The sequence below is a fragment of the Petromyzon marinus genome, chromosome 56 (genome assembly GCF_048934315.1).
Source record: "Petromyzon marinus isolate PM22_M1 ecotype Great Lakes invasive population chromosome 56, UKy_Petmar_22M1.pri1.0, whole genome shotgun sequence".
Taxonomy (NCBI): Eukaryota; Metazoa; Chordata; class Hyperoartia; order Petromyzontiformes; family Petromyzontidae; genus Petromyzon; species Petromyzon marinus.
In genome coordinates, this window is record NC_133722.1 from 4,523,807 (window position 1) to 4,549,334 (window position 25,528).

Sequence of the window (25,528 nt, forward strand, 5' to 3'; positions counted from 1 at the left end):
CTTTGGCCTCCTTCCCCGCGAACGGGTCCCGTGGCAGCCGCACCCCCTGCTGGGCACGGCATCCTTGCAAGCGGCACCCAACAAGGCTTTGCTCGCGGCCACCTCTTCCCCCCCACCCTCCAAGTTGCTTCACACCATCCTGTGGTGGCACAACCTTGCACTCTCCCTGCTACTGCAACGAGCGAAGCGGCCACAAAAGAAGAAGAATCTGTCGCTTAAAAACAATAAAATAAGTCATTTTATTCACGGAGTACCTTCCCCCCACCCCCTCCACCCCGCCCCCCCCCTACTGCCCCCACCCACCCATTACCCCTCCCACCGTGCCTTACCCAAAGATTATCTAGAGGTTGAGTTCTGCTGCTACAGAAACTCTTGAGAATCATCTACCACCCATGGAGCTCCCACCCCCCACCCCCCCACCCCCCCCCCCCAAGGAATATTTCACTGGGATTTGACCAAAGCCCGCAGGTTGGAACATCCGCGGATCGCCGCCGCTGCCGCGGTGAAGGCACGCGAAGACGGCACCGCGTGTCCACCCGCGCATTCCTCGGCTCCCGAAGATGATGTCGCAGCATCATCAACGCCGCGTCGTCATTTACGCAAACGCCGCTTCGTTGCGTCTACGCCGTCTGTTAAAGTCGCCGGCTTTCGTAACATCACATACAAGCAGTCGCGAGCGTCGTCAAGATGGGCAAGGAAGTAATGAAACGACTTCAGCAGGCAATTCTCCTTCCACCACCCCCCCACACACACACACACACATCCGTCCTTCCACGTGAAACACACAATATTTACACATGCCCCCCATCAGCCTTCCGAAGCAATGCTGCCGAAATGCAGCACTCCCACCAGACAGACGGCCGCGTGGGGCGTGTAACTTTTTGCACGCTCATGCGGAGAGGACGGAGGTGTGGAACGGGCAGAATCTGCTCGCGTGCGCGTGGTGGTAATGCCGTGACCATCGCAGGCCACGCTCGCCACCGGCGCACGATCGCTCCCCCATCGCCGTCTGGCCGCCAAACGCCATCGGATTTTTTTTTTAGTTAGTTGTCCTTACGCCGGAACGTCCGATTAGCACGGCTTGCCTACGGACGGTGCGAAAGACGTTCTACATACACAAGTGACAGATGCCAACACGGCTAACTGTGGACATCGCCATCGCAGCGATTTGTTCACAGTGGGAGCGAGCCGCGTGCCTGGCGAGGGTCACTCTCGCCACGGCGAACGGCGGGCGCCCCCCCCCCCCCCCAGGGAAAACGGAGCCGGAACATCTCGGGGTGACGCGAGAGGGACGCTAAAAACGAATGACTTCACTCGCCAGAAAACACACAGTAACACCCCCTCCCCCACCGACACGTACACGACAAAGACACAAACCGAGCTCCCCGTGCGAGCTAGGGCAGCCTGAGACACCCCCCATCACCACCCACGACGTCGTCATCCGAACGGCCCCCCCCCCCCCCCCGCTGAGTCACACGACTCGGGGGGGGGGAGGGGCGAGCGCGCTGAGCGATCTCCGCGTGCTGCAGAAGAGGTTCGCGGTTCGAATCCAGCGGCCGTCCCGCCTGGCGTCTGCTATTAACTTTGGGGGTGGGGGCTGCCGGGGCCTTCTGAAAGAGGCGCCGGGGACAGGGCGGGGCTGTGCTGGGTGAACGACGACGATCAGCGGGGGCGGCCCCCGCGCGATCCCCGTCTCATCTCGTTTCGGGAGTCGATTTGGAATCCACTGGGAGGCAGCGGCACGGCCGCACGGGATCACGGGGACTGGGGGGTGGGGGCCAGGTGGCTCCTGTTGGGGGGGGGGGGGGTGGGGAGCTGCCCCCCCTCCCCACCCCTCTTCCCCCCCGGGAGAGGGGGGGAGGGTGTACGCGGGCAACTCTGCAAATCGTCCAAAGGAACTTTTATTTTGCAGTCGACGAGGAAGTTCTTCAAGAAATCAGGACAAAGCTGTAATCATCAACTCGAGGCAGGCCCATCACGGTGGCTGTCCCACGATCTCCTCCTCCACCCCCCCCACGCGTCAATTTGAACGCAACGTCGCACCAGGTTGCCCGTTTACAACGGAGTCGACCTACACGGGAGGGGGGTCTGTGGGGGCCCGGGGCAGTTCCAGACGTCCCGTATCAGGAATGCTCGCCGAGGCTTGGCAGCGGGGACCCAGGGGGGGTTCGAGCATGGAACGCGACCTGGCCGGCCAACAGTGGAATCGTCAAATCGTCAGCGTTGGGGGGGGGGGTCAGAGGTCGGGGCTGGGGTCGGATTGACCGGCCCGGTTCGCTAAAAATGCCCGGAAGTACGCCAGCGTTGGTTCGAGCAGAGCACTGGCTCTCTGTTGACGTCGAAGCCGAGTGTCGAAATCGGTCCAGCGTTGCGTTTGCATTGAACCAAATGCTGCCGATTGGATTGTACTCCCAGAAGGCCGTGTAGTAGCTGGATCGGATGTGTACAAAAATATACTTCGGGTTTTTTTTTGTAATGCGGGGAGCAAGATTTGTGAAGGAGAATTGTCGACGTGTTTGTCTAAGTATACGTCTCATAGACGCCACCACCGCTATTTACACCACCCACCAACACCAGCCCCCTCACCACCAACTCACCACCCACCCACCCACTCACCACCCACCACACCAGCCCCTCACCACCCACCCACTCACTCGCCACACACCCACACACACCACCCACACACCACTCTGTCCAAGCACAGCTCGCAACGCTTCAGCTCAAATGGTCACTTTGCTTCCTTTTCAATGAACGGTCAAAAACGAACGGACACTCGACGTTCAACGGAACCTGCCCCCGGCACGCGGGGCACGTGGCTCTGTGTCGAGGAGGTGGTGGGGGGGGGGGGGGTGACTCAACCCGACCCCCCCCCCTCCTCCTCGACCGCACAACTCAGTCGCCGCGGCTGCTTTGTCCACGTCCGAGCGAGGGGAGCACCGAGGACCGTGGCGACCTCCTCCGCCAGTCGCCGTGACGATGGAACGCGTCGCTCGGAGATCGCCACCCGACAGGGGGGGCCGGGGGGGGGGGCGGTGGGGAGGGGGCAGGGGGAGGAGGGGGGGGGGGGAGTCCGTTCTCCACTGTGAGTGGCGAGCAACTGGTCGCCACAGACGCGTCCAACCTCGTGCGTGCAGCCAAGGGCTCAATTTGGGTCACTGGGTAATTTCCGGGTCGCTGGCTGGCACGTGCGTGCGTGCGGTGCGTGCGTGCGGCAGCCACGGACGGCGGTGGGAGGTATACACGATGCGGCGTGCCGGGTTTCCGGCTGAAATCAAGCGCTGGCCGCGCGATCCGAATCGACGCGGCTCTTTGCAGAGCTCCCGGAGGAGGTCCCGGCGCGCGCGGCGAAACGTCGGGACGTCGCGCCGAGCAGCGGCAAACAACGCGGAAACGCGCGGTCACGTGTTGTCGCACGTGGCAGCGTGGTCACGTGCTAGCACTCGTGGCAGCACGGTCGTGCGTTCACGCGACAGCGCAAGCGGGAGTGCGGTCACGTGTTCACGCACGAGGGCACGTGGCAGCGTGGTCACGTGTTCACGCACGAGTGCACGTGGCAGCGTGGTCACGTGTTCACGCACGAGTGCACGTGGCAGTGTGGTCACGTGTTAATGCGGTCACGCCGTAACTTGCTGTCAACCGGGAAACCCACAAGTGCCAACCCTCTTTAAAGATCAACATGACCCATCGTCATCGTCGTCGTCGTCATCCCTTGGCACTTGATGAGGTGCCTGGTGACAGCAGTCAGAGTCAACAGTGGATGTGGGGTTGTGCTGCGGTTGTGTCCCGGCGCCACGTGCCCTTTTCGGCGCGATGCCCGACGTTTCGCTCCGCGTGCCCGGGAGCTTCTTCAGGAGCTCCCGGCCCCTGCGGCGAAACGCCGGAGGTTGCGCTGAACACGCGGCCACGGCACGGCGCAAGAGAAGACGCAGAGCCGGCTGCTGCTGACGACGCCGTTGGCGACGACGCCGTTGGAGACGACGCTGCTGCTGACGACGCTGCTGCTGATGACGCCGTTGGCGACGACGCCGTTGGCGACGACGCCGCTGGCGACGACGCCGTTGACAACGACGCCGCTGGCGACGACGCCGTTGGCGCTGCTGCCACTGTTGCTGTTTACGACCAACCTCCCACGTTCCTTTCCGTCCATCGAGCGGGGAGAGCGCTTTCTAGTTTTCCGGGCTTGGCTGCTCGCAGCTGATGCTGGTCGGACCAACCCAGGCCGGGTGGGGTCTCGTCAGCACGCTGGCGGCGGACACGTGAGCGGGCCGATGGCAAGAGTCTGCCGGCCGCGACGGGCGAGCGGCTCCGTCCGTCCCGGCGACGAAAGCGGGGGGACGAAGATCCACGCTCGATCCACGCTCGGCCGGCGAGGGGCTCCGCCCGCCCGCTCGCCGGCTCTGTCGCCCGCGGGGGAGGCGAGTGAGCGGAGTGAGCGGCGGTGAGACCCGGAGATCGTCCGGGCGAGGACCGCAGCCTTGACGGTCAACGACGACCGAGGTGATGGCGATTGTGGTGGCGATGACGATGATGGTGGGGCGATGATTGTGGTGGCGATGACGATGATGGTGGGGCGCGATGATTGTGGCGGTGGACGCGATGGCGATGGTGGTGGGCACCGCACGGGAAGGAGACTCGTGGGTAAACCGCCCGGCGTCGCCGCTCACCCCGCAACCCTCCAAGGGACTCCTCCCTAAGCGCCATGCTCGGCAAAGCCGCCCTCCGCGCCGGCCATGTGGCGTCTCACGACCCTGGCCGCTCTGGGGATCGAGACTCTCCCCCCCCCCCCCCCCCCCCGGGCCGACTGAGTTGTTCCCCCGGGCCAAACAACGTCCCCTCGAATCTCTCCAACGCGGCTTTGTGACGGCCGGGAGGACCCCGCCGACCAACCAACCCGGGCGGTGGAACGGCGACTTTTCCAGCCCGACCCTCAACCCCAACGACGCCGCTACTTATGCACCTCTTCATCGTCGTCGTCGTCGTCGTCGTCGTCGTCGTCGTCGCCGTGACCATTCTAACGCCATAACCTCGCGCGACCTTGTAAACGCAGACATAACACCCTGCCGGGAACATCGATGGGAAGACCCAAACCGGAGAAACGAGTGGGAAGCCTTTGCCAGCGATCTGCGACTCCCTCCTCCTCCCCCCCCCCTCCTCTCCCCCCCCCCCCTCCTCCCCGTGGCGCGAGCCTCCCAGCGACGGGACGGTACACCCACCCACGTGACGCACCCGGGGAAGCGTCCGGCTGTCCGGCACGGGATGGAAGTAAAGATCCTCGGAAGCCCGGAGTGACTCCCCCCCCCACCCCAACCTACCCCCCCCCCCCTCTCATAGCTCTCTGAACGTGCCCGGATCTCTCCGAGATGAAGATTCATTCCGCGGATTTCCACCCAGGGAAACGCGTGATAGTGATTGTAGCCCCCCCCCCCCCCTCAATCGCGCCACTGCTGCCACTCGCAAAAACAGCTGTGGGGCTTCCGAGGATAGTTCCCCGTGGCGGTGTGGATTGGCGGTGTGGGTGGCGGTGTGGGTGGCGGTGTGGGTGGTGGTGTGGGTGGCGGTGTGGGTAGCGGTGCGGGTGGAGGTGAGGGTGGAGGTGAGGGTGGCGGTGCGGGTGAGGGTGGCGGTGAGGACGGGGGTGGTGTTGGTGGCGGTGGTGGGAGCCCTTGGGGGCAGTTTGTTGACGGTGAGCAAGGGGTGAGGAGGGCAAGCCGAGGGGTCAGGACAGCGGGAGGTCAGCGAGAGGTGAGGCAGGTTGAAGTGACGTGACCGGGAGGTAAGGGGAAGGGAGGAGAGCGGTGCGGCGAGTGGCGAGCGAGGTGGTGGGGGCGTCTCAGAGCTCGTCGCGGTCTCTCTTGAGGATGGTGTAGCGTCGGTCGCTGGGGGCCAGCTTCTGGAACGAGCTCTCTGGGGGGTCGCTGGACTCCACCACAAACTACACGGGGAGGGGACGGCGGGAGGGGGGGGGGCACAGGGAGTGGCGGGCGGGGTGGGGGGGGCAGAGCAACCACGTGATGCTGTGTCTATATGACCATGCACAACGCTGCGTCACTGTGTGTGTACCTCTGTCAGAGTGAGTGTGTGTGTGTGTGTCCCCTCACCTGCTCCTCGACCACCTGTGTCGGATCGGGACCGTGGTGGAATTCCCGGTGCAGCTTTCCCGAGTGTAGGTCCAGCACAAACTGCCTCAGCTTGCCGGGCACCCTGTGGTGCACACACAGACAAAGGTCCCCTCGTGTAGCTCACAAGGACCCGCCGGGGCAAGCGCTGTCGGCCAGCGCCCCGGTGAGGCCGGAACGGCGCACGAGATGCTGGCGCGGCCGGAGCCGAGCCCGGCCGCCTTTGTCTCCCCGGTGGCGAAGTTACCAACGCACCAGGCACTGATTAAAGACCGAGTCGCCCTAGGAGAGGCCTTGGCTCGGATCAGATATTAACAACCGATGTCGACCGGGTTCGTAGCACAGTGCGCAAACCACTACGCTACCGCTCCAAAGGTAAAGGATGCCCTGTGTATATACTTCAACAGCCTGTTGGGGAAAGTGCTGTGAGCAATCGCCTATTCAGGCCGGCATGTCCACACTGTGCACAAGACAGACAGCTTGACAGATACAGGCGGACAATCGCAGTCGGACAAACATGATGAGCGAGCATGCGAGTGAGTGAATGAGTATGCGTGTAAGTGAGCGAGGTTGGGAGCGAACACGTGTGCGAGTGAATCGTGAACGAATGAGTTAGTGAGTTAGTGGCCGTGCGGGTGAGTGAGTAAGGGAGTGAACCGTGAGTGAGTGAACACTTGAGCGAGTGTACCGTGAGCGAGCAACTAAGGGACTGAGTGTGCAAGTGAGTGCACGAATAAGTTAGTGAATTAGTGGCCGTGCGGGTGAGCGAGCGGGCGAGTGAGCGAGCGGGTGAGTGAGCGGGCGAGTGAGCGGGCGAGTGAGCGGGCGGGCGTGCCAGCGTTGCGGGTACTCACATCATGTCGTTCACGTTGGGGAACACGTACATATGCTTGAAGCTGTCGATGGCGATCACGGGGCAGTCCTTGGGACTCTTATTGATGTGCTGCAGTGGGTGCCGGAACTTCTCGCAGTCCGCGTGCAGGAAGTTTATCGACCCTGCGAACAGCCGCTCGCTCGTCCACTCGCCCGCACGTCCACTTGCCCGTCCGCTCGCCCGTCCGCTCGCCCGCCCGCTCACCCCAATCGCTCATCCACCAACCCACCCTCTCGTGGTCGTGATAATGACGGTAGCGCTGGTGGGAGTGCTAGTATTGCTGGTGATAGTGGTGGTGGCAGTGGTGGTGGCAGTGGTGGTGGCAGCGGTGGTGGCAGCGGTGGTGGTCGTGCTGACGGTGGCAGTCGTGGTGACGGTAGTGGTAGTAGTGCTGGTGGTAGTGGCGACGGTAGTGTTTGCCGCTGATGATGCTGGTAGTGGTGGCGGTAGTGCGGTAGCGACGTACCCTTCTCGCTGATGAGCTGGCGAGCCACCTCCAGCTGGAAGCGGCTGAGCGTCTCCTCGTCCTCGCGATTGTGGAAGAGGATGAGGAAGGGGAGCCCCTCCTCCGTCAGCTCCTGCCACCCGGCAACGCCGGCGTCAACCACAGTCACGCGACCAGTCGCATAGCCCCGCCCGCTCGCGCCAACGTACGGGCCGATGGCCCCGCCCACCCGCACCAACGTACGGCCTGATCGCCCCGCCCGCTCGCGCCAACGTACGGACCGATCGCCCCAGAAGAGCCATCGTGTGCCATCCACTGTGATGCAGACGGCGTGTGGTAGTGTTGTGGTGAATGCACATCGCCGCATTAACCAGGGTGGCCCGCGGGATTCGAACGGCGAGCCACAGCAACGAGCGGGGACCACACTCCCGCGGCCATACAACCGTCGCAACTAGCGTGGGGGCCGTGCGACAATACGGAGCGGCGGCGGTGGTGGCCGTGGCGACGACGGCGGTAGCAGTGGCGATGGCTCCAGGGAGACACGACGCCGCACCCACCTCTCCGTTCTCGAATGTGATCTCCCGGACGAGTGGCACGCACTTGTCCTGCGTCCACGCGAACAGCAGCTCCTGGTTCTTGAGCGTGCCCAGGAACACCATGTCCGGGTTCTTCTCCTGGGGGCACGACAACGGAGACACGGGCGCACGCGTGGCGTTTCCTCCACCGGCAACGCCAAGGCACGACCGGCGCGGGGCCTTTAAGGTCGATTGACCGTGGGTCTCTGCGAGTCCGTGGGGCTCTGTGCGAGGAGTCTGTGAGTACTCTTTGGTTCTATTCGGTAAAGTCACGTAGCTAAAAATACGTGACTTTACCGAATAGAACCAAAGAGTATGGATCCTTGCAGTCACGAAAGCTTCAAATCTAGAATTGAGTCTGTGAGTCTCTGAGAGTCCGTGGGTCTCTGTGCAAGGAGTCTGTCAGTCTCTGTGCGAGTCCGTGGGGCTCTGTGCGAGGATTCCGTGGGTCTCTGTGTGACTCCGTGGGTCTCTGTGCGAGTCCGTGGTTCTCTGTGTGAGTCCATGGGTCTCTGTGCGAGGACTCCGTGGGTCTCTGTGTGACTCCATGGGTCTCTGTGTGATGATTCCGTGGGTCTCTGTGCGAGGACTCCGTGGGTCTCTGTGCGAGGACTCCGTGGGTCTATGGAGTCTAAGTCCAGGATGCAATAACCCAGACTCATGAAACCGGCGCAAGCCTTCGGTTTAATAACCATTGTACACATTACATATGAAATACCCAATACAGATTTCGTAGGGCAGTATGCCAACTACTACGCTGCTTTATCGGTACCCGCTCATAGCACTTGTCCAAACAGCCAGTGCGGACGACACGGTGTATCTCTGTCTTTGTGTCTGTGTGCGTGAGCGGTGGACCCCCTCACCCCTGCTGGCCGGTAGATGATGTTGTCTCCCGAAAACCGCTCGGGCTTGGAGATGTCTCTACACGGAACACGCGCACACACACACACGCGTTCGCACGGAACGGAACGCGCGCTTGCGTTAGCACGGGACGGAACGCGCACGTGCCCGCGTGCATGTGCGTATGCGCTTGTGTGCGTGCGTGCGTGCGTGCGTGTGCGTCGCGCGCACCCGAAGGCAGCGTAGAAGACACAGTCCTCCCGCAGGACGTGCGCGACGCGCAGGAACGTGCGGTAGTTCTCCCCCTCCTGCTCCTCAAAGTAGCCGATGATCGTTCTCTTGCTGCGCTGTGTTGCGTCACGCAAGCACGCACACATGCACGCACGCAGGCGAGCGCACGCACGCACAACGACATGCACGCAAGCACGCACAACGAACCACGCGAGACGCACACACACACACACACGCACACGGGGCGATCGGCCTGATTCGGAGACACGGCGCAAGTCCCCCGCGTGAATTATTTATTCCAGGAGAGAGGGGAGTCGAGAGGCTACGATCGGAGTCTCGTTTGCAAGAGTTACCTCCTGGGTTGTCACCAAAATGACAAGTAAATACAATACAGTCAGATAGCAGTCAGAGCAGAGACAGGCAGATAGCAGTCAGAGCAGAGACAGTCAGATAGCAGTCAGAGCAGACACAGTCAGATAGCAGTCAGAGCAGAGACAGTCAGATAGCAGTCAGAGCAGAGACAGGCAGATAGCAGTCAGAGCAGAGACAGGCAGATAGCAGTCAGAGCAGAGACAGTCAGAAAGCAGTCAGAGCAGAGACAGTCAGAAAGCAGTCAGAGCAGAGACAGGCAGATAGCAGTCAGAGCAGAGACAGGCAGATAGCAGTCAGAGCAGAGACAGTCAGAAAGCAGTCAGAGCAGAGACAGTCAGATAGCAGTCAGAGCAGAGACAGTCAGATGGCAGTCAGAGCAGAGACAGGCAGATAGCAGTCAGAGACAGGCAGATAGCAGTCAGAGCAGAGACAGTCAGATAGCAGTCAGAGCAGAGACAGTCAGATAGCAGTCAGAGCAGAGACAGTCAGAAAGCAGTCAGAGCAGAGACAGTCAGATAGCAGTCAGAGCAGAGACAGTCAGATGGCAGTCAGAGCAGAGACAGGCAGATAGCAGTCAGAGACAGGCAGATAGCAGTCAGAGCAGAGACAGTCAGATAGCAGTCAGAGCAGAGACAGTCAGATAGCAGTCAGAGCAGAGACAGTCAGATAGCAGTCAGAGCAGAGATAGTCAGATGGCAGTCAGAGCAGAGACAGGCAGATAGCAGTCAGAGCAGAGACAGTCAGATAGCAGTCAGAGCAGAGACAGTCAGATAGCAGTCAGAGACAGTCAGATAGCAGTCAGAGCAGAGACAGGCAGATAGCAGTCAGAGCAGAGACAGTCAGATAGCAGTCAGAGCAGAGACAGGCAGATGGCAGTCAGAGCAGAGACAGGCAGATAGCAGTCAGAGCAGAGACAGTCAGATAGCAGTCAGAGACAGTCAGATAGCAGTCAGAGCAGAGACAGGCAGATAGCAGTCAGAGCAGAGACAGTCAGATGGCAGTCAGAGCAGAGACAGTCAGATAGCAGTCAGAGCAGAGACAGGCAGATAGCAGTCAGAGCAGAGACAGGCAGATAGCAGTCAGAGCAGAGACAGGCAGATAGCAGTCAGAGACAGTCAGATGGCAGTCAGAGCAGAGACAGTCAGATAGCAGTCAGAGCAGAGACAGTCAGATAGCAGTCAGAGCAGAGACAGTCAGATAGCAGTCAGAGCAGAGACAGCCAGATAGCAGTCAGAGCAGAGACAGTCAGATAGCAGTCAGAGCAGAGACAGCCAGATAGCAGTCAGAGCAGAGACAGTCAGATAGCAGTCAGAGCAGAGACAGTCAGATAGCAGTCAGAGCAGAGACAGTCAGATAGCAGTCAGAGCAGAGACAGTCAGATAGCAGTCAGAGCAGAGACAGCCAGATAGCAGTCAGAGCAGAGACAGTCAGATAGCAGTCAGAGACAGCCAGATAGCAGTCAGAGAGAGTCAGATAGCAATCAGAGCAGAGACAGTCAGATAGCAGTCAGCGACAGTCAGATAGCAGTCAGAGACAGTCAGATAGCAGTCAGAGCAGAGACAGTCAGATAGCAGTCAGAGCAAAGACAGTCAGATAGCAGTCAGAGACAGTCAGATAGCAGGCAGTCAGAGACAGTCAGATAGCAGTCAGAGCAGAGACAGTCAGATAGCAGTCAGAGACAGTCAGATAGCAGTCAGAGCAGAGACAGTCAGATGGCAGTCAGAGACAGTCAGATAGCAGTCAGAGCAGAGACTGTCAGATAGCAGTCAGAGACAGTCAGATAGCAGTCAGAGCAGAGACACTCAGATGGCAGTCAGAGACAGTCAGATGGCAGTCAGAGCAGAGACAGTCAGATAGCAGTCAGAGACAGTCAGACAGCAGTCAGAGACAGTCAGATAGCAGTCAGAGCAGAGACAGTCAGATGGCAGTCAGAGACAGTCAGATAGCAGTCAGAGCAGAGACAGTCAGATAGCAGTCAGAGCTGAGACAGTCAGATAGCAGTCAGAGACAGTCAGACAGCAGTCAGAGACAGTCAGACAGCAGTCAGAGCAGAGACAGTCAGATGGCAGTCAGAGACAGTCAGATAGCAGTCAGAGCAGAGACAGTCAGATAGCAGTCAGAGCGAGACAGTCAGATAGCAATCAGAGCAGAGACAGTCAGATAACAGTCAGAGCAGACACAGTCAGATAGCAATCAGAGCAGAGACAGTCAGATAACAGTCAGAGCAGACACAGTCAGATAGCAGTCAGAGCAGACACAGTCAGATAGCAGTCAGAGACAGTCAGATAGCAGTCAGAGCAGAGACAGTCAGATAGCAGTCAGAGCAGAGACAGTCAGATGGCAGTCAGAGACAGTCAGATAGCAGTCAGAGCAGAGACAGTCAGATGGCAGTCAGAGACAGTCAGATGGCAGTCAGATGGCAGTCAGAGACAGTCAGATGGCAGTCAGAGACAGTCAGACAGCAGTCAGAGCAGAGACAGCAAGATAGCAGTCAGAGACAGTCAGATAACAGTCAGAGCAGAGACAGTCAGATGGCAGTCAGAGCAGAGACAGTCAGATAGCAGTCAGAGACAGTCAGATGGCAGTCAGAGCAGAGACAGTCAGATAGCAGTCAGAGACAGTCAGATAGCAGTCAGAGCAGAGACAGTCAGATAGCAGTCAGAGACAGTCAGATAGCAGTCAGAGACAGTCAGATAGCAGTCAGAGCAGAGACAGTCAGATAGCAGTCAGAGCAGAGACAGTCAGATAACAGTCAGAGCAGAGACAGTCAGAAAGCAATCAGAGACAGTCAGATAGCAGTCAGAGCAGAGACAGTCAGAGCAGAGACACTCAGAGCAGAGACAGTCAGATAGCAGTCAGAGACAGTCAGATAGCAGTCAGAGACAGTCAGAGCAGAGCCAGTCAGAGCAGAGACAGTCAGATAGCAGTCAGAGACAGTCAGATAGCAGTCAGAGACAGTCAGATAGCAGTCAGAGCAGAGACAACAAGATCACAGAGCAGAATGGTGGCACACTGGAGCCAGACCGTAGGTATCCCGACAGCCAGATTACAGCCATGGTAGAGCGTGGGGTGGAGTGTGGGTGGATCAGGGGTGGATCAGGGGTGGATCAGGGGTGGATCTGGAGTGGTTCTGGGGTGGATCAGGGGTGGATCAGGGGTGGATCTGGGGTGGATCTGGGGTGGATCAGGGGTGGATCTGGGGTGGATCGGGGGTGGATCTGGGGTGGATCTGGGGTAGATGGGGGGTGGATCGGGGGTGGATCTGGGGTGGATCGGGGGTGGATCTGGGGTGGATCAGGGGTGGATCGGGGGTGGATCTGGGGTGGATCTGGGGTGGTTCTGGGGTGGATCTGGGGTGGATCAGGGGTGGATCAGGGGTGGATCTGGGGTGGATCTGGGGTGGTTCTGGGGTGGATCAGGGGTGGATCTGGGGTGGATCTGGGGTGGATCGGGGGTGGATCAGGGGTGGATCTGGGGTGGATCTGGGGTGGATCTGGGGTGGATCTGGGGTGGATCAGGGGTGGATCTAGGGTGGATCTGGGGTGGATCTGGGGTGGAGCGCGGCTCACGTCGATGTCGTCCAGCTGGTCGAGGGTTTCGAGCCGCAGCACGGGATCGAGCGTCTGCTGGCGCACAAAGTCGGCGAGCGCGGCGGCGGAGCGCTGCCCGCGGAACTCGCGCCGCATCATCCGCCCGCTCTTGAACACCTTCATAGTCGGGTACTTGGAGATGCGGTACCGCTGCGCCAGCTCCGCTGTGGAGGGGGGGGGGGGGGGGAGACGGAGGGTAAAGTTTAAAGGTCGTTTGGCGTGTGAATTATTATTACCGTTGTTGCGATTCCTCTCGTTAAACTCAGAAGGTACCTCTCACCGAGACTCGAGACTCAGGATTGACGACGTGCGGTGCGATTTCATGAATTCGGCAAAACTGGCCACCGTGACGCCGCCACACGCGCCCCCCCCCCCCCGCCCGCCCTCATCACCTCCCGTCCAGCGGCACGATGCGCGTGCGTCCACGCTCTACGCGTCCAGCGCCCCGCTGTGCTGGCGGGGCGCCCCGCACGGTGATGACGTGGGCGAGCGAGAGAGCGGGCGAGCGGATGAGTGCGTCGTGGTTTGCGACCATTACTCACTAAACGTGTCCCTGTGCGCGTGTAATTGGCTTTGCGCACCTTGCGCTAACGAGTCGCGAGGAACCGCCCTCGCCTACCCCTTGTTATCCGACGTTCGCACGCTCGCTCCCATTCACGCACGCTCCCACTCACGCTGCGACTCACTCATGCATGCTCCACCCACTCACGCATGCATGCTTACACGCACGCTCCCACCCACTCACGCACGCTCCTACCCACTCACGCGCACTCCCACTTATGCACGCTCGCTCCCACTCACGCTCCAACGCTCCCACTCACGCTCGCTCCCACTCACGCTCCAACGCACGCACGCTCCCACTCAGGCACGCACCCTCCCACTCACTCACGCACGCTCCCACTCACGCTCCAACGCTCGCTATCCCTCACGCTCACTCCCACTCACGCACGCTCTCGCTCACACTCGCTCCCACTCACACTCGCTCCCACTCATGCATGCATGCTCCCACCAACTCATGCACGCTCCCACTCACGCACGCTCCTACCCACTCATGCACACTCCCACTTATGCACGCTCGCTCCCACTCACGCTCCAACGCTCCCACTCAGGCATGCACGCTCCCACTCACTCACGCACGCTCCCACTCACTCACGCACGCTCCCACTCACTCACTCACGCTCCCACTCACTCATGCACACTCCCACTCGCACACGCACGCACGCTCCCACTCACTCACGCACGCTCCCACTCACGCTCCAACGCTCGCTACCCCTCACGCACGCTCCCACTCACGCACGCTCCCACTCACGCTCGCTCCCACTCACGCTCGCTCCCACTCACGCTCGCTCCCACTCACGCTCGCTCCCACTCACGCTCGCTCCCACTCACGCTCGCTCCCACTCACGCTCGCTCCCACTCACGCTCCAACGCTCGCTACCCCTCACGCTCACGCACGCTCGCTCGCTCCCTCCCTCCCACTCGTACGCTCGCTCCCACTCTCACACTCCCACGCTCCCACTCACACTTGAAACGCTTTATTTACACTCGCACGCTCCCTCCCACTCACACTCCCACTCCTACCGCCGTCACCACCACCGCTGCTGGGATGGTCATTGTTGTTGTTATCAACTCTCCTGGGTGGGGCGGCCGTGCCTCCACTCTGCCAATTAAAGCCATTAATCGCCACCAATTAAAGGCCACGCCAGCGATGGGCTGTGCGCATCCCCCCCCCACCCCCCCTCGGGGGAGTGGAGAAGGGAGAGGGCTGCCTGGCTGATTGGCCGTGACACAGAGAACAGCGAGTGTAGGCGAGGGGATTGGTCCAGGGGGATGTGCTGAGTTTTGCTTAGCCAAAGCTCGGTGTGTGTCTGTGTGTATATGTGTGTGTGTATGTATGTGTGTGCATGTGTGTGTGTGTCTGTGTGTGGGGAGCGGTGGTGTAGTGGTTAGCGCGCTGCGCTATGAACCCGGTGACATGGGTTCGATTCCCGCTCACGGCCAACACCAGTGGCGATTTTCTGAACCGGTCTGGGGCCTCCCCTAGGTCAACTCGGCCTCAAACGAGTACCTGGTGCGGTGTGTAAACATCGCCACTGGAGAGGCAAAGGCGGTCGGGCGTGGTGCTGGCCACCCACCCCCTCGTGTACCGTGCCCGCCTTCATAGGTGCTCGCTAACAGCACTTGTCCCAACAGTCTGTTCAGGGCATACGGGGGATCTTTGTCTTTGTGTGTCTGTGTGTGTGAGCGATGATGCCAGCGTGATGATGCGAGAGCGACGAGGTGGGTCTGCGGGCACCTTGGAGTTCACAGTCGACGCGCGCGAACACGATGGAGTTGTCCCCCGGGAACTCCTGCTGCACTATGTGGGCGGCCTCGTCAAACACGGGGTGCAGCATCTGACTGAAGCGGCACCTACACACGCATAACACACACGTGCACCACGTGCGTGACACGCGTGCACCACGTGCGTGACACGTGCGCACCACACACGCGCACCACACACGCGCACCACACACGCGCACCACACACGCGCACCACACACACGCGCACCACACACGCGCACCACACACACGCGCACCACACACGCGCACCACACACGCGCACCACACACGCGCACCACACACGCGCACCACACACGCGCACCACACACGCGCACCACACACGCGCACCACACACACGCGCACCACACACACGCGCACCACACACACGCGCACCACACACGTGCACCACGTGCGTGACACACGCGCACCACACACGCGCACCACACACGCGCACCACACACGCGCACCACACACGCGCACCACACACACGCGCACCACACACACGCGCACCACACACACGCGCACCACACACGCGTGACGTGTGGTGAAGAGAACGCGAGAGCGCACGGAGAGCGGCGGCCGCGTTGCAGCGGTGACACTCGTGCCTCACAGCAACGAGCGCCCGGGTTCGATTCCTGACCCGGGCGCTTTAATGCGCGCAGCGTGCCGAATATTCTCCGCCCTCCGGGCTGCTCCCATCACGTAAATAAAACCGGACAGCGTAAACGAGCGGCATCGGCCGAAACATCCCGATGCTCTCAAATGCCGCCTGCAAAGCGCTCGACCGGGACCGCGCAGCATCGTCGCGCCCGCCCCACCCCTACTGTGACGGACTTGGCAGGACCCTCCTGAGAGGGAAGCCTCGAGACTCGGCGAGGCTCTCCCGGGGTAACACGAGCGCACTCAGTCGCAGCGATAATAATAATAATAATAATACGAATCCGCGCGTGCGCTCGTTAGGCTGTCCGCGTGCCTGCTCGCTACATTAGCCGGAATTAAACAAAGGGCGCGCCACGGAGGACCGGGGAGCAACGCCAATTACAACCCCCTAATTACAAACGGGCCGCCCCGCCCTGCCCCCGCGCATGCCCCCGCGGACTCGTTAAACGGGCCCTAACGAACCCTGGCGCTGATCTACCACCCCGAGCGCGGACGCGCGCCGGCACAGGAGGCCCGTGGCGAAATCGACAAGAGCGGCCGGGCAGGGTCGGCATCGTGACCACGTGGAGGAGGGGGGGGGGGCGGGGGAGGAGCGATGACGGGAGCCACACAAGACCCCGTGACCTTTAGGCTAATGATCCGACCCCTGCTCCCACGTCGCACACCTCCTCCCCCCCCCCACTCCTGGTGGGGTTGTACGACGGCGCTGGCGACCGATCGTATCAACGCGCACGGTTAGGGGGCTCTGAAGCGGTCCCGGCACCCGCCCCCCTCACCAACCACCGCCGGATCGTCTCGTTTCCCAAGCTCTCACCTCTTCACTTACTCACCACCCCAACCCCTCAACTCACCCACGCTGCAGGTCACTCCGCTTCTCTCTCTGCCTCTACCCTCGCTCTGCTCCGCTCTGGAATTCCCTCCACCCATCATTGTCTCTTTCCCCCATGCTCCTACAACACTAACCGTGCTCCGTTCAAGAGCGACGCGTTAGTCACCCTCAATATGTGTTACAACTCGTAAAATAGCGCTGTCAAGTCTCAAGTTGGAGTCCGTGTAACACGGTGAGAACTCAAGGGACCAAAAAAAACTCAACAAATTAAAGGACATATTCTTAGCTCTTTCGGTAAAGTCACGTTGAAGGGAATAAATAAAATAATAAAATATATATAAAACAATAAAAATCCTCACGACGTTTCGACCATAGCACAAACGGTCATCATCAGGTGTGAAAAGCAACGGCAAGAAACATTTGAAAGAAGTGGCGTTTTTTTTTTGGAAATATATATTTTATTATTTTATTCTTTCCCTCCAACGTGACTTTACCGAAAGAGCTAAGAATATGAATCACTGCAGTCACGAAAGCTTTAAGTCAAAATTAAAGGACAGCAAAATCCCGCGTTCTGTCCACGACGCCGCGCATGCCGAGAGTGCTCGCGCCGTCCGTCCGTCCGTCCGTCCGTCCGTCCGTCCGTCCGTCGACGCACGTGAATGAGACCCAACACGAGCGGAACTCCGGTGGGAAGCAGCGTTGCTCGCTGGGGCCTCGTCGCCGGAAGCACGGCGGAGGTGGCCAACGCGAGCGCGAGAGATTTTACTGCGGATCTCGCAACAAACTCTGACATCGTGTAAACAGGAGCGCACTCACCAATCCGCGTAGAAGTTGACCATCACCAGATCCGCGGAACCTGCAAAACGACGCACAGAGACGCGGGGCCAGACCCGGGGTGGGGTGGGGTGGGTAAGCTCGGTGAGCAACGTTGCATTCACGTTGTGTAAACACTCATCGTTCCCCGTAACGTGTATGAAGCACGTACCGATACTCGCCGTTTTGTATCGCGACCTATGTGAACATGCTTGTGTCACTATGATTTGTACCCTACAACACCTCTACCGTCGCACGACACCCACAAAATAGAGCCTAGCAGCTCATTGGGCCCTTCCAGTTGAAAAAAATAAAATCTATCTATTAATTGGCTGAAAACGTCCTGAGAAATAGAGGACTGCAGAGCTTGGGCAACTGTCGGTAGCACCGGCTGCTCACCGCCTGGCTGCAGCCTTCCCGCTCGTCTGTGGATCCTCAGCTTTTGTGAGATTCAATAAAGGACGCCGTATGAAACTTAACATGATTCTTATTTATATTACATTGTTAATGTACACTTCAATCCATATTCTGAGGTCCGTATCCCGAGTCACGGCTCGGCTCAGGCTTGGCTCTGGCTCAAGTGAGCCATGGCTCAAAGCCGTGTGCTTCACTTGAGCAGGCTCAAAGCATGGTCCCAGCCATGCTCAGGATGTTTCCATGAGTCTGACCTTGAGCCAGGCCACAGCTGAGCAGCTCACTCGCGCGTCTTTGTATGCAACGGAGCGGCTCGAGCCTGAGCTGGGTCTAGAGGCCAAGCCTGAGATGGGCCTTGGTGCAAGAGGCCAAGCCTGAGCTGGGCCTGAGTGTTTGAGATCGAGCCTGAACTAGGCCTGAGTGTTAGAGGCCAAGCCTGAACTGGGCCTGAGTGTTAGAGGCCAAGCCTGAACTGGGCCTGAATGTTAGAGACCAACCCTGAACTGGGCCTGAATGTTAGAGGCTGAGGCTGAACTGGGCCTGAGTGTTAGAGGCCAACCCTGAACTGCGTCTGAATGTTAGAGACGAAGCCTGAGCTGGGCCTGAGTGTTTGAGGTCGAGCTTGAGCTAGGTCGAGACTAAGAATGTGGCGCTTAACTCGAATCAACGCCAGCCTGCGGAGTTACAGTGAAGACTGTGAAGTTCGTGTGGTCACAGTTTCATTCTCGTCGACTCTCGCCCACGAGCAAGCAATAGCGGGTCTGCTGCACCTTTACCTGTATTACTTGCACATCACCACATTCGAAACGATACCTCGTGAGTGAGGGTGTGTGTGGGTGTGAGTGAGGTGAGCGAGGGTATGAGGATTTGAGTGTGAGCGAGGCTGTAATGGTCTGTGTGAGAGTGTGAGGGGGGTTAGAATGAATGTGAGCGAGAGCGGGGGTGTGAAGGTGTGAGCAAGAGTGTGAGTCAGAGCCAGGGTGCTGTGGTTACCTAATATGCTGTCCACGTTCTCGGTGTTGAGGTTTACTGTGCTGCCCAGCACCTGGCTGATCCACGTGGCCTGCATGGCATACAAGAGTAGCGCTGTCAGTCGGCTCAAGAGTGGCGCCATCAGTTATTCGCTGGTGCGTTCACAGCTTGTGACGCTGCAATATTCGCCATAAAATACGACAACACGCCACCCGCTTGGCTCACAGTGGATGGTAAAGATCACCTGACGTCATTCGCAAGAAGAGTAGACCTTCGTGTGCCGGCGTCACAGTCCAAACTTACCAAACGTGAAAACTTAAAACCACAAATTGCTCAACTGGGATCACACACATGGCAACAACATCAACCCCCACCCACTGTGGAACTATGGCAGCCCCCCACACAGAGGCGACTTCCTTCGTGATGATTGCCTTGCGCTGTCGACAGGTATTGGCGCTGCCGTTTCGACAGCGCCAATACCTTCGGTAAAGTCTACGTGACTTCACCGAAAGAACCAATAATATAGCTGTGAAATCGTCTTAAGACTGAGGGAGGCTTTCCTGGGCAAAAAAGCACAATGATAATAATAATACAGTGACCTCGGGAGATGCCACGCGCATAGCATCAGTACTGGCCCACTGCTCAGCGTGACCTCTGACCTCGTCGATCGGATGACGATCGAGAAAAAAGTTCGGCCTAAAAAACGTTCGAGTGCCTCGCTGTTTAAATCGGCGCCGGGGCCGCCACTCATCTCGCCGTCGCCATCGTCACGACGCTTGTTCACCCGGGAAATCCGCTTCACGCTCGTTCGCGAGGGACACGCCGAGTTATCGCCGTGGCGATACGATGTCGCCGAACGGAATCCCAAAGGGGAGCCGCGGCGGCGAGGAGATGCCGTTCTCCCTCGCCTGGCACGCAGGAAGGCCGTGGGTTCGATGCCGGTTGTATATTTGGAGTCCGCGCGTTCCCTCTCCCCGTGGTGGTCGCGTGCTCTCTGTGTCCCACCCGTTCTGCCCGCCTCATTTCGAAACGTGCGCTTGAGATTATTTGGCTGCCCCCTATGAGTTCCCACACCGCGATTCACCACTGAGCTATCACGTGTGGCCAGGTCACCTGTGAAAAAGAGCTAATATCTCAGTGGGCTGTATGTGCTCAATCGAAGAGCAAATAGTGTTGGCGAGGTCCCTCTCTGTTCGAGATGGGTCCCGGTTTGACGCAAAACTCTCCGTGACGCACAACACAGGATAACCACGAAAATCAACTCGCAAGCCAAATCGGCAGACAAACCGCCTCCTTCCCATACCTGTCCGTCATTTCTATGTAACAACTAAAAAAGATTATCGACAAATTTCATCAGCCAGGTGGCCTTCTGGGAGCGCATCGTTTCAGAAGGCCGCGCGGCTCACGGGAAGAGTTAAAACGATGAATCGAGCGTCCGGCCATCTCTTGAGCGCCACTTCCGATGCCCGTCTCAGTCACCTGACCCCCCCCGCTCCTCCACTTGGCACGCAGGTCACCACATCTCGCAAAGCCAAGCACTGGATTAAGCCTGGACAGCAGCGCTGGAACCGGTGACCCAGCTCGCTCAGGCGAATGAGACTTTTATCCCGGTAACCTTTGAGATCTCGCCCGGTTAAACAAAGCCAACTTGAAACCACCGCGCGCACACACAGGGTGCGCGCAGTACGCCTTGCGGGTTGCCATGGCAGGGTTGCCATGGCAGGGTTGCCATGGCAGGGTTGCCATAGCAGGGTTGCCATGACAACCCTAGCATGGCAACCCATCCCAGGGTTGCCATGCCCAGGTTGTCATGCCCGGGTTGCCATGCCCGGGTTGCCATGCCAGGGTTGCCATGCCAGGGTTGCCATGCCAGGGTTGCCATGCCCGGGTTGCCATGCCAGGGTTTGCCATGCCAGGGTTGCCATGCCATGGTTGCCATGGCAGGGTTGCCATGGCAGGGTTGCCATGGCAGGGTTGCCATGCCCGGGTTGCCATGCCAGGGTTGCCATGCCAGGGTTGCCATGCCAGGGTTGCCATGCCAGGGTTGCCATGCCAGGGTTGCCATGCTCGGGTTGTCATGCCAGGGTTGCCATGCCAGGGTTGCCATGCCAGGGTTGCCATGCCCGGGTTGCCATGCCCGGGTTGCCATGCCAGGGTTGCCATGCCCGGGTTGCCATGCCAGGGTTGCCATGCCCAGGTTGCCATGCCAGGGTTGCCATGCCAGGGTTGCCATGCCAGGGTTGCCATGCCCGGGTTGCCATGCCAGGGTTGCCATGCCAGGGTTGCCATGGCAACCCTAGCATGGCAACCCATGCTAGGGTTTCCATGGCGGGCAGCAGAGGGCCAATGCAGAAAAATCGATTGCTGCGCTGTATTTCTATGCTCCCTGCTTGGACCGACCCGCGTGGTGAAGGATGGTCAAACAACCCACACGGTCCGCACAGGCCATCATCCAGCAGTGGAGAGACGGACAGAGCTGTTCATGTACACACACACACAGTGTACAACACCTAACTTTATAATACAAAGTTATCACACTAAGCGTGTATACATTAAGTCTGTGTCTGTATTAGCAGATATAAAGTCCCATAGGGCCTTACTATACTAATTATTACTCATGCGTAAAGATAAACTCCGTGCATTTTCATAGAGAACTTTGTAGTATAATCTTCAAAGCGTACACTGCATGCACATCAATTTTGATTTAAAGCTTTCGTGACTGCAGTGATTCATATTCTTGGTGCTTTCGGTAAAGTCACGTTGAAGGGAAACAACAAAATACATATAAAACAATAAAATTTTATTGTTTTATATGTATTTTGTTATTTAATTGTTTTATATGTATTTTGTTATTTTGTTGTTTCCCTTCAACGTGACTTTACCGAAAGAACCAAGAATATGCATGCACATAATTCACGTGCAAGTGCAGGCACTCTAGAATACGTACACCGGATAAGAGTTAGCGTTACAGTCTCGACCAATCGGAACGCGGAACTCGACCCCCCCCCCCCCCCATTGTCCGTCCGCGCTTCCAAATGTAAAGCGGCTCACCGGTGACGTCACGGGCCGGGCCAGCCAATCAGGAGGCGCCACATTTAAAAGCGGAGTCCAGCCAGAGAGCCGTAATTCAGATGGCCCAAACATCAACAATTCACAATCACTTTGCTCCTAACATTATCATCATCATCATCCTTAATATTACTAACAACTTAACCCTTGCTGTTGCCATCGTAACCATTCAAATCACAACAACAGTCATGCACCTTCACCATCAGCATCAAACGTCACCTCCGTCGTCATTTCACGTGAACACCACAATCGCTCATAATTAACAAACAATCACCACCACCATCATCATCAACAAGTTACACAACCATCTTCACCACTGTCCATTCCCACACGGACAGCAGCAGCAGCACCACCACACTGCACCTCGTGAACAGGAATCTTGAACAACCAAAATTAACACCATCAGTCTCTATCCACTGCTGCACGAGGCCCCTTCACGAGACTTTGCACGTTAACCCAGTAGCGTACTCCAGTCGTGTGCACATACACAGTACTCTTCTACAGTACACAACACTGCTACTGTACACAGCACTCTGCTACTGTACACAGCACTCTGCTACTGTACACAGCACTCTGCTACTGTACACAGCACTCTGCTACTGTACACAGCACTCTGCTACTGTACACAGCACTCTGCTACTGTACACAGCACTCTGCTACTGTACACAGCACTCTGCTACTGTACACAGCACTCTGCTACTGTACACAGCACTGCTACTGTACACAGTACTCTGCTACAGTACGCAGGTCACAAGGGTATTCATTGTGCAGTAGACTCTGTGCTGTAATCTGTGTGGTGTGCTCTGTGTGGTGTACCAACACCGTAAACCGATAGGTGCTCGCCAACACACAGACACACTACACACAGACGCATAACACGCGCACACACAGACAACACACACACAGACACCACACACAGACACGACACACTACACACAGACACGACACACTACACAGAGACAACACTTCACGCACAGACAACACACACACAGACACCACACACAGACACGAGACACCACACTACACACAGACAACACACACAGAGACAACACACACAGACACACCCAACACTACACACAACACACTTCACGCACAGACAACACACACACAGACACCACACAGATACGACACACGCTACACACAGACACACTACACACAGACACACTACACACAGACACACAGAGACAACACACTACACACACACTACACACACAGAGACAACACACTACACACACAGACACACTACACACAGACACACTACACACAGACACAACACAACACACTACACACAGAGACACTACACACAGAGACACTACACACAGAGACACTACACACAGACACACTACACACAGAGACAACACAGTACACACAAACACTCAAATCTCCTCCACATCCGGACCTGGCCAGCCCCCTCTCCACCCCCCCCCACCCGCTCCGTGCCACGGCACTGCCCACCGTGAACCCCCGCGTCGAGGACCCCTCCTTGACCTCTACGGCTCGAGGGCCGTGGTGGTGGTGGTCCAGCAAGGGGGTATCGGGGGTCCACTTGAGAAATCACCACCACCCCCCCCCCCTCCTCCGACCGGAGAGAGGCCGGTAACCACACAACATTCTGGGGGGGCCACGCCAGACCCCAATGGGGTGGCCCAGGTTCAGAGTCGAACCGTGGTAGGGGAGGGTTGGTGGTAGGTGGGTAGGGGGTGGGGACCCCCTCCAGGGCTACCCCCTGGGGGTGTCCCCTTAGACGTGGCCCGGGCGGTGCGGCCCCCGGAACGAGTCGAGGCCGGCAGGCCCAGGGCCCGCGAGCCGGCGCGGCCTGCCACGGTGCAGGGGAGGCGGTGGTTGTGGTGGTGGTGGCTGTGGTGGTGGTGGTGGTTGTGGTGGTTGTGCTGGCGGCGACGGGCTGGGAAGGAGGGGGAGGCGGACACTCACTGCGAGCACCAGGAGAGGTGCGAGAGTCCGCTCCGTGTGTGCCGAGGTCGCGTCCATTGCGAGCTGTAGAGGGGAGGAGACTGCAGGAACAGCCTGCAGGGGGAGGAGGGAGGAGGAGGATGGAGGAGGGAGGAGGAGGAGGGAGGAGGATGGAGGCCTCCTTCTTAGCTCCACGCAACCGGTCGCCAGGTGTCGCTCGACTCCACACGGGGCTCTCACGCAGCCCCCCCCCCACTCGAATCCTCTCTCGCGACACCCCCTCCACCCACCCTCTTCCACCCACCCTCTTCCACCCACCAACTTCCACCCGCCCCCCTCCACCCACCAACTTCCACCCGCCCCCCTCCACCCGCCCCCCTCCACTCATCCCCCTCCACCCGCCCCCTTCCACCCACCCCCTTCCACCCACCAATTTCCACCCACCAACTTCCACCCACCCCCTTCCACCCACCCCTTCCCCCCACCCCCTTCCACCCACCCCCCTCCACCCACCCCCTTCCACTCACCCCCCTCCATCCACCCCCTTTCACTCACCCCCCTCCACCTACCCCCCTCCACTCACCCCCCTCCACCCACCCCCTTCCACCCACCAACTTCCACCCACCCCCTTCCACCCACCCCTTCCCCCCACCCCCTTCCACCCACCCCCTTCCACTCACCCCCCTCCATCCACTCCCTTCCACTCACCCCCCTCCACCCACCCCCTTCCACCCACCCCCTTCCACCCACCACCTTCCACCCACCCCCTTCCACCCACCCCCTTCCACCCACCCTTTCCCCCCACCCCCTTCCACCCACCCCCCTCCACCCACCCCCTTCCACTCACCCCCCTCCACCCACCCCCTTCCACTCACCCCCCTCCACTCTCCCCCCTCCACCCACCCCCCTCCACCCCCTTCCACCCACCAACTTCCACCCACCCCCTTCCACCCACCCCTTCCCCCCACCCCCTTCCACCCACCCCCCTCCACCCACCCCCTTCCACTCACCCCCCTCCACCCACCCCCTTCCACTCACCCCCCTCCACCCACCCCCTTCCACTCACCCCCCTCCACCCACCCCCCTCCACTCACCCCCCTCCACCCACCCCCTTCCACTCACCCCTCTCTACCCACCCCCTTCCACTCACCCCCCTCCACCCACCCCCCTCCACTCACCCCTCTCCACCCACCCCCTTCTACTCACCCCCTTCCACCCACCCCCTTCCACTCACGCCCCTCCACCCACCCCCTTCCACTCACCCCCCTCCACCCACCCCCTTCCACTCACCCCCCTCCACCCACCCCCTTCCACTCACCCCCCTCCACTCTCCCCCCTCCACCCACCCCCCTCCACCCCCCTCCACCCCCTTCCACCCACCAACTTCCACCCACCCCTTCCCCCCACCCACTTCCACCCACCCACCCCCCTCCACCCACCCCCTTCCACTCACCCCCCTCCACCCACCCCCTTCCACTCACCCCCCTCCACCCACC

The 25,528-nt window shown here is 59.2% G+C and overlaps 1 protein-coding gene across 1 annotated transcript; it reads right to left on the reverse strand.

Annotated features, from left to right (window-relative positions):
* Positions 1 to 2,720: 2,720 nt before the first annotated feature.
* ERP44 (endoplasmic reticulum protein 44) lies at positions 2,721 to 24,185 on the reverse strand. Its single transcript, XM_032975472.2, has 12 exons — positions 24,054 to 24,185; positions 19,074 to 19,143; positions 17,670 to 17,709; positions 15,340 to 15,455; positions 13,023 to 13,207; positions 9,082 to 9,197; positions 8,874 to 8,931; positions 7,993 to 8,109; positions 7,457 to 7,568; positions 6,971 to 7,112; positions 6,099 to 6,201; positions 2,721 to 5,932 (listed from the first exon to the last, which is right to left on the reverse strand). Exons 1-12 carry the CDS (start codon positions 24,108 to 24,110, stop codon positions 5,831 to 5,833), a joined length of 1,218 nt encoding a protein of 405 aa, XP_032831363.1. The 5' UTR covers positions 24,111 to 24,185; the 3' UTR covers positions 2,721 to 5,830.
* Positions 24,186 to 25,528: the final 1,343 nt, after the last annotated feature.

Bases quoted from the DNA above. Each gene is read 5' to 3' on its own strand.
- ERP44 (XM_032975472.2), bottom strand. From the start codon at position 24,110: ATGGACGCGACCTCGGCACACACGGAGCGGACTCTCGCACCTCTCCTG. The intron at 17,710-19,073 runs GTAACCACAGCA...GTCGTTTTGCAG, and splicing joins GAACGTGGACAGCATATTAG to GTTCCGCGGATCTGGTGATG. The intron at 15,456-17,669 runs GTGAGTGCGCTC...ATGCGTGTGTAG, and splicing joins GTCAACTTCTACGCGGATTG to GTGCCGCTTCAGTCAGATGC.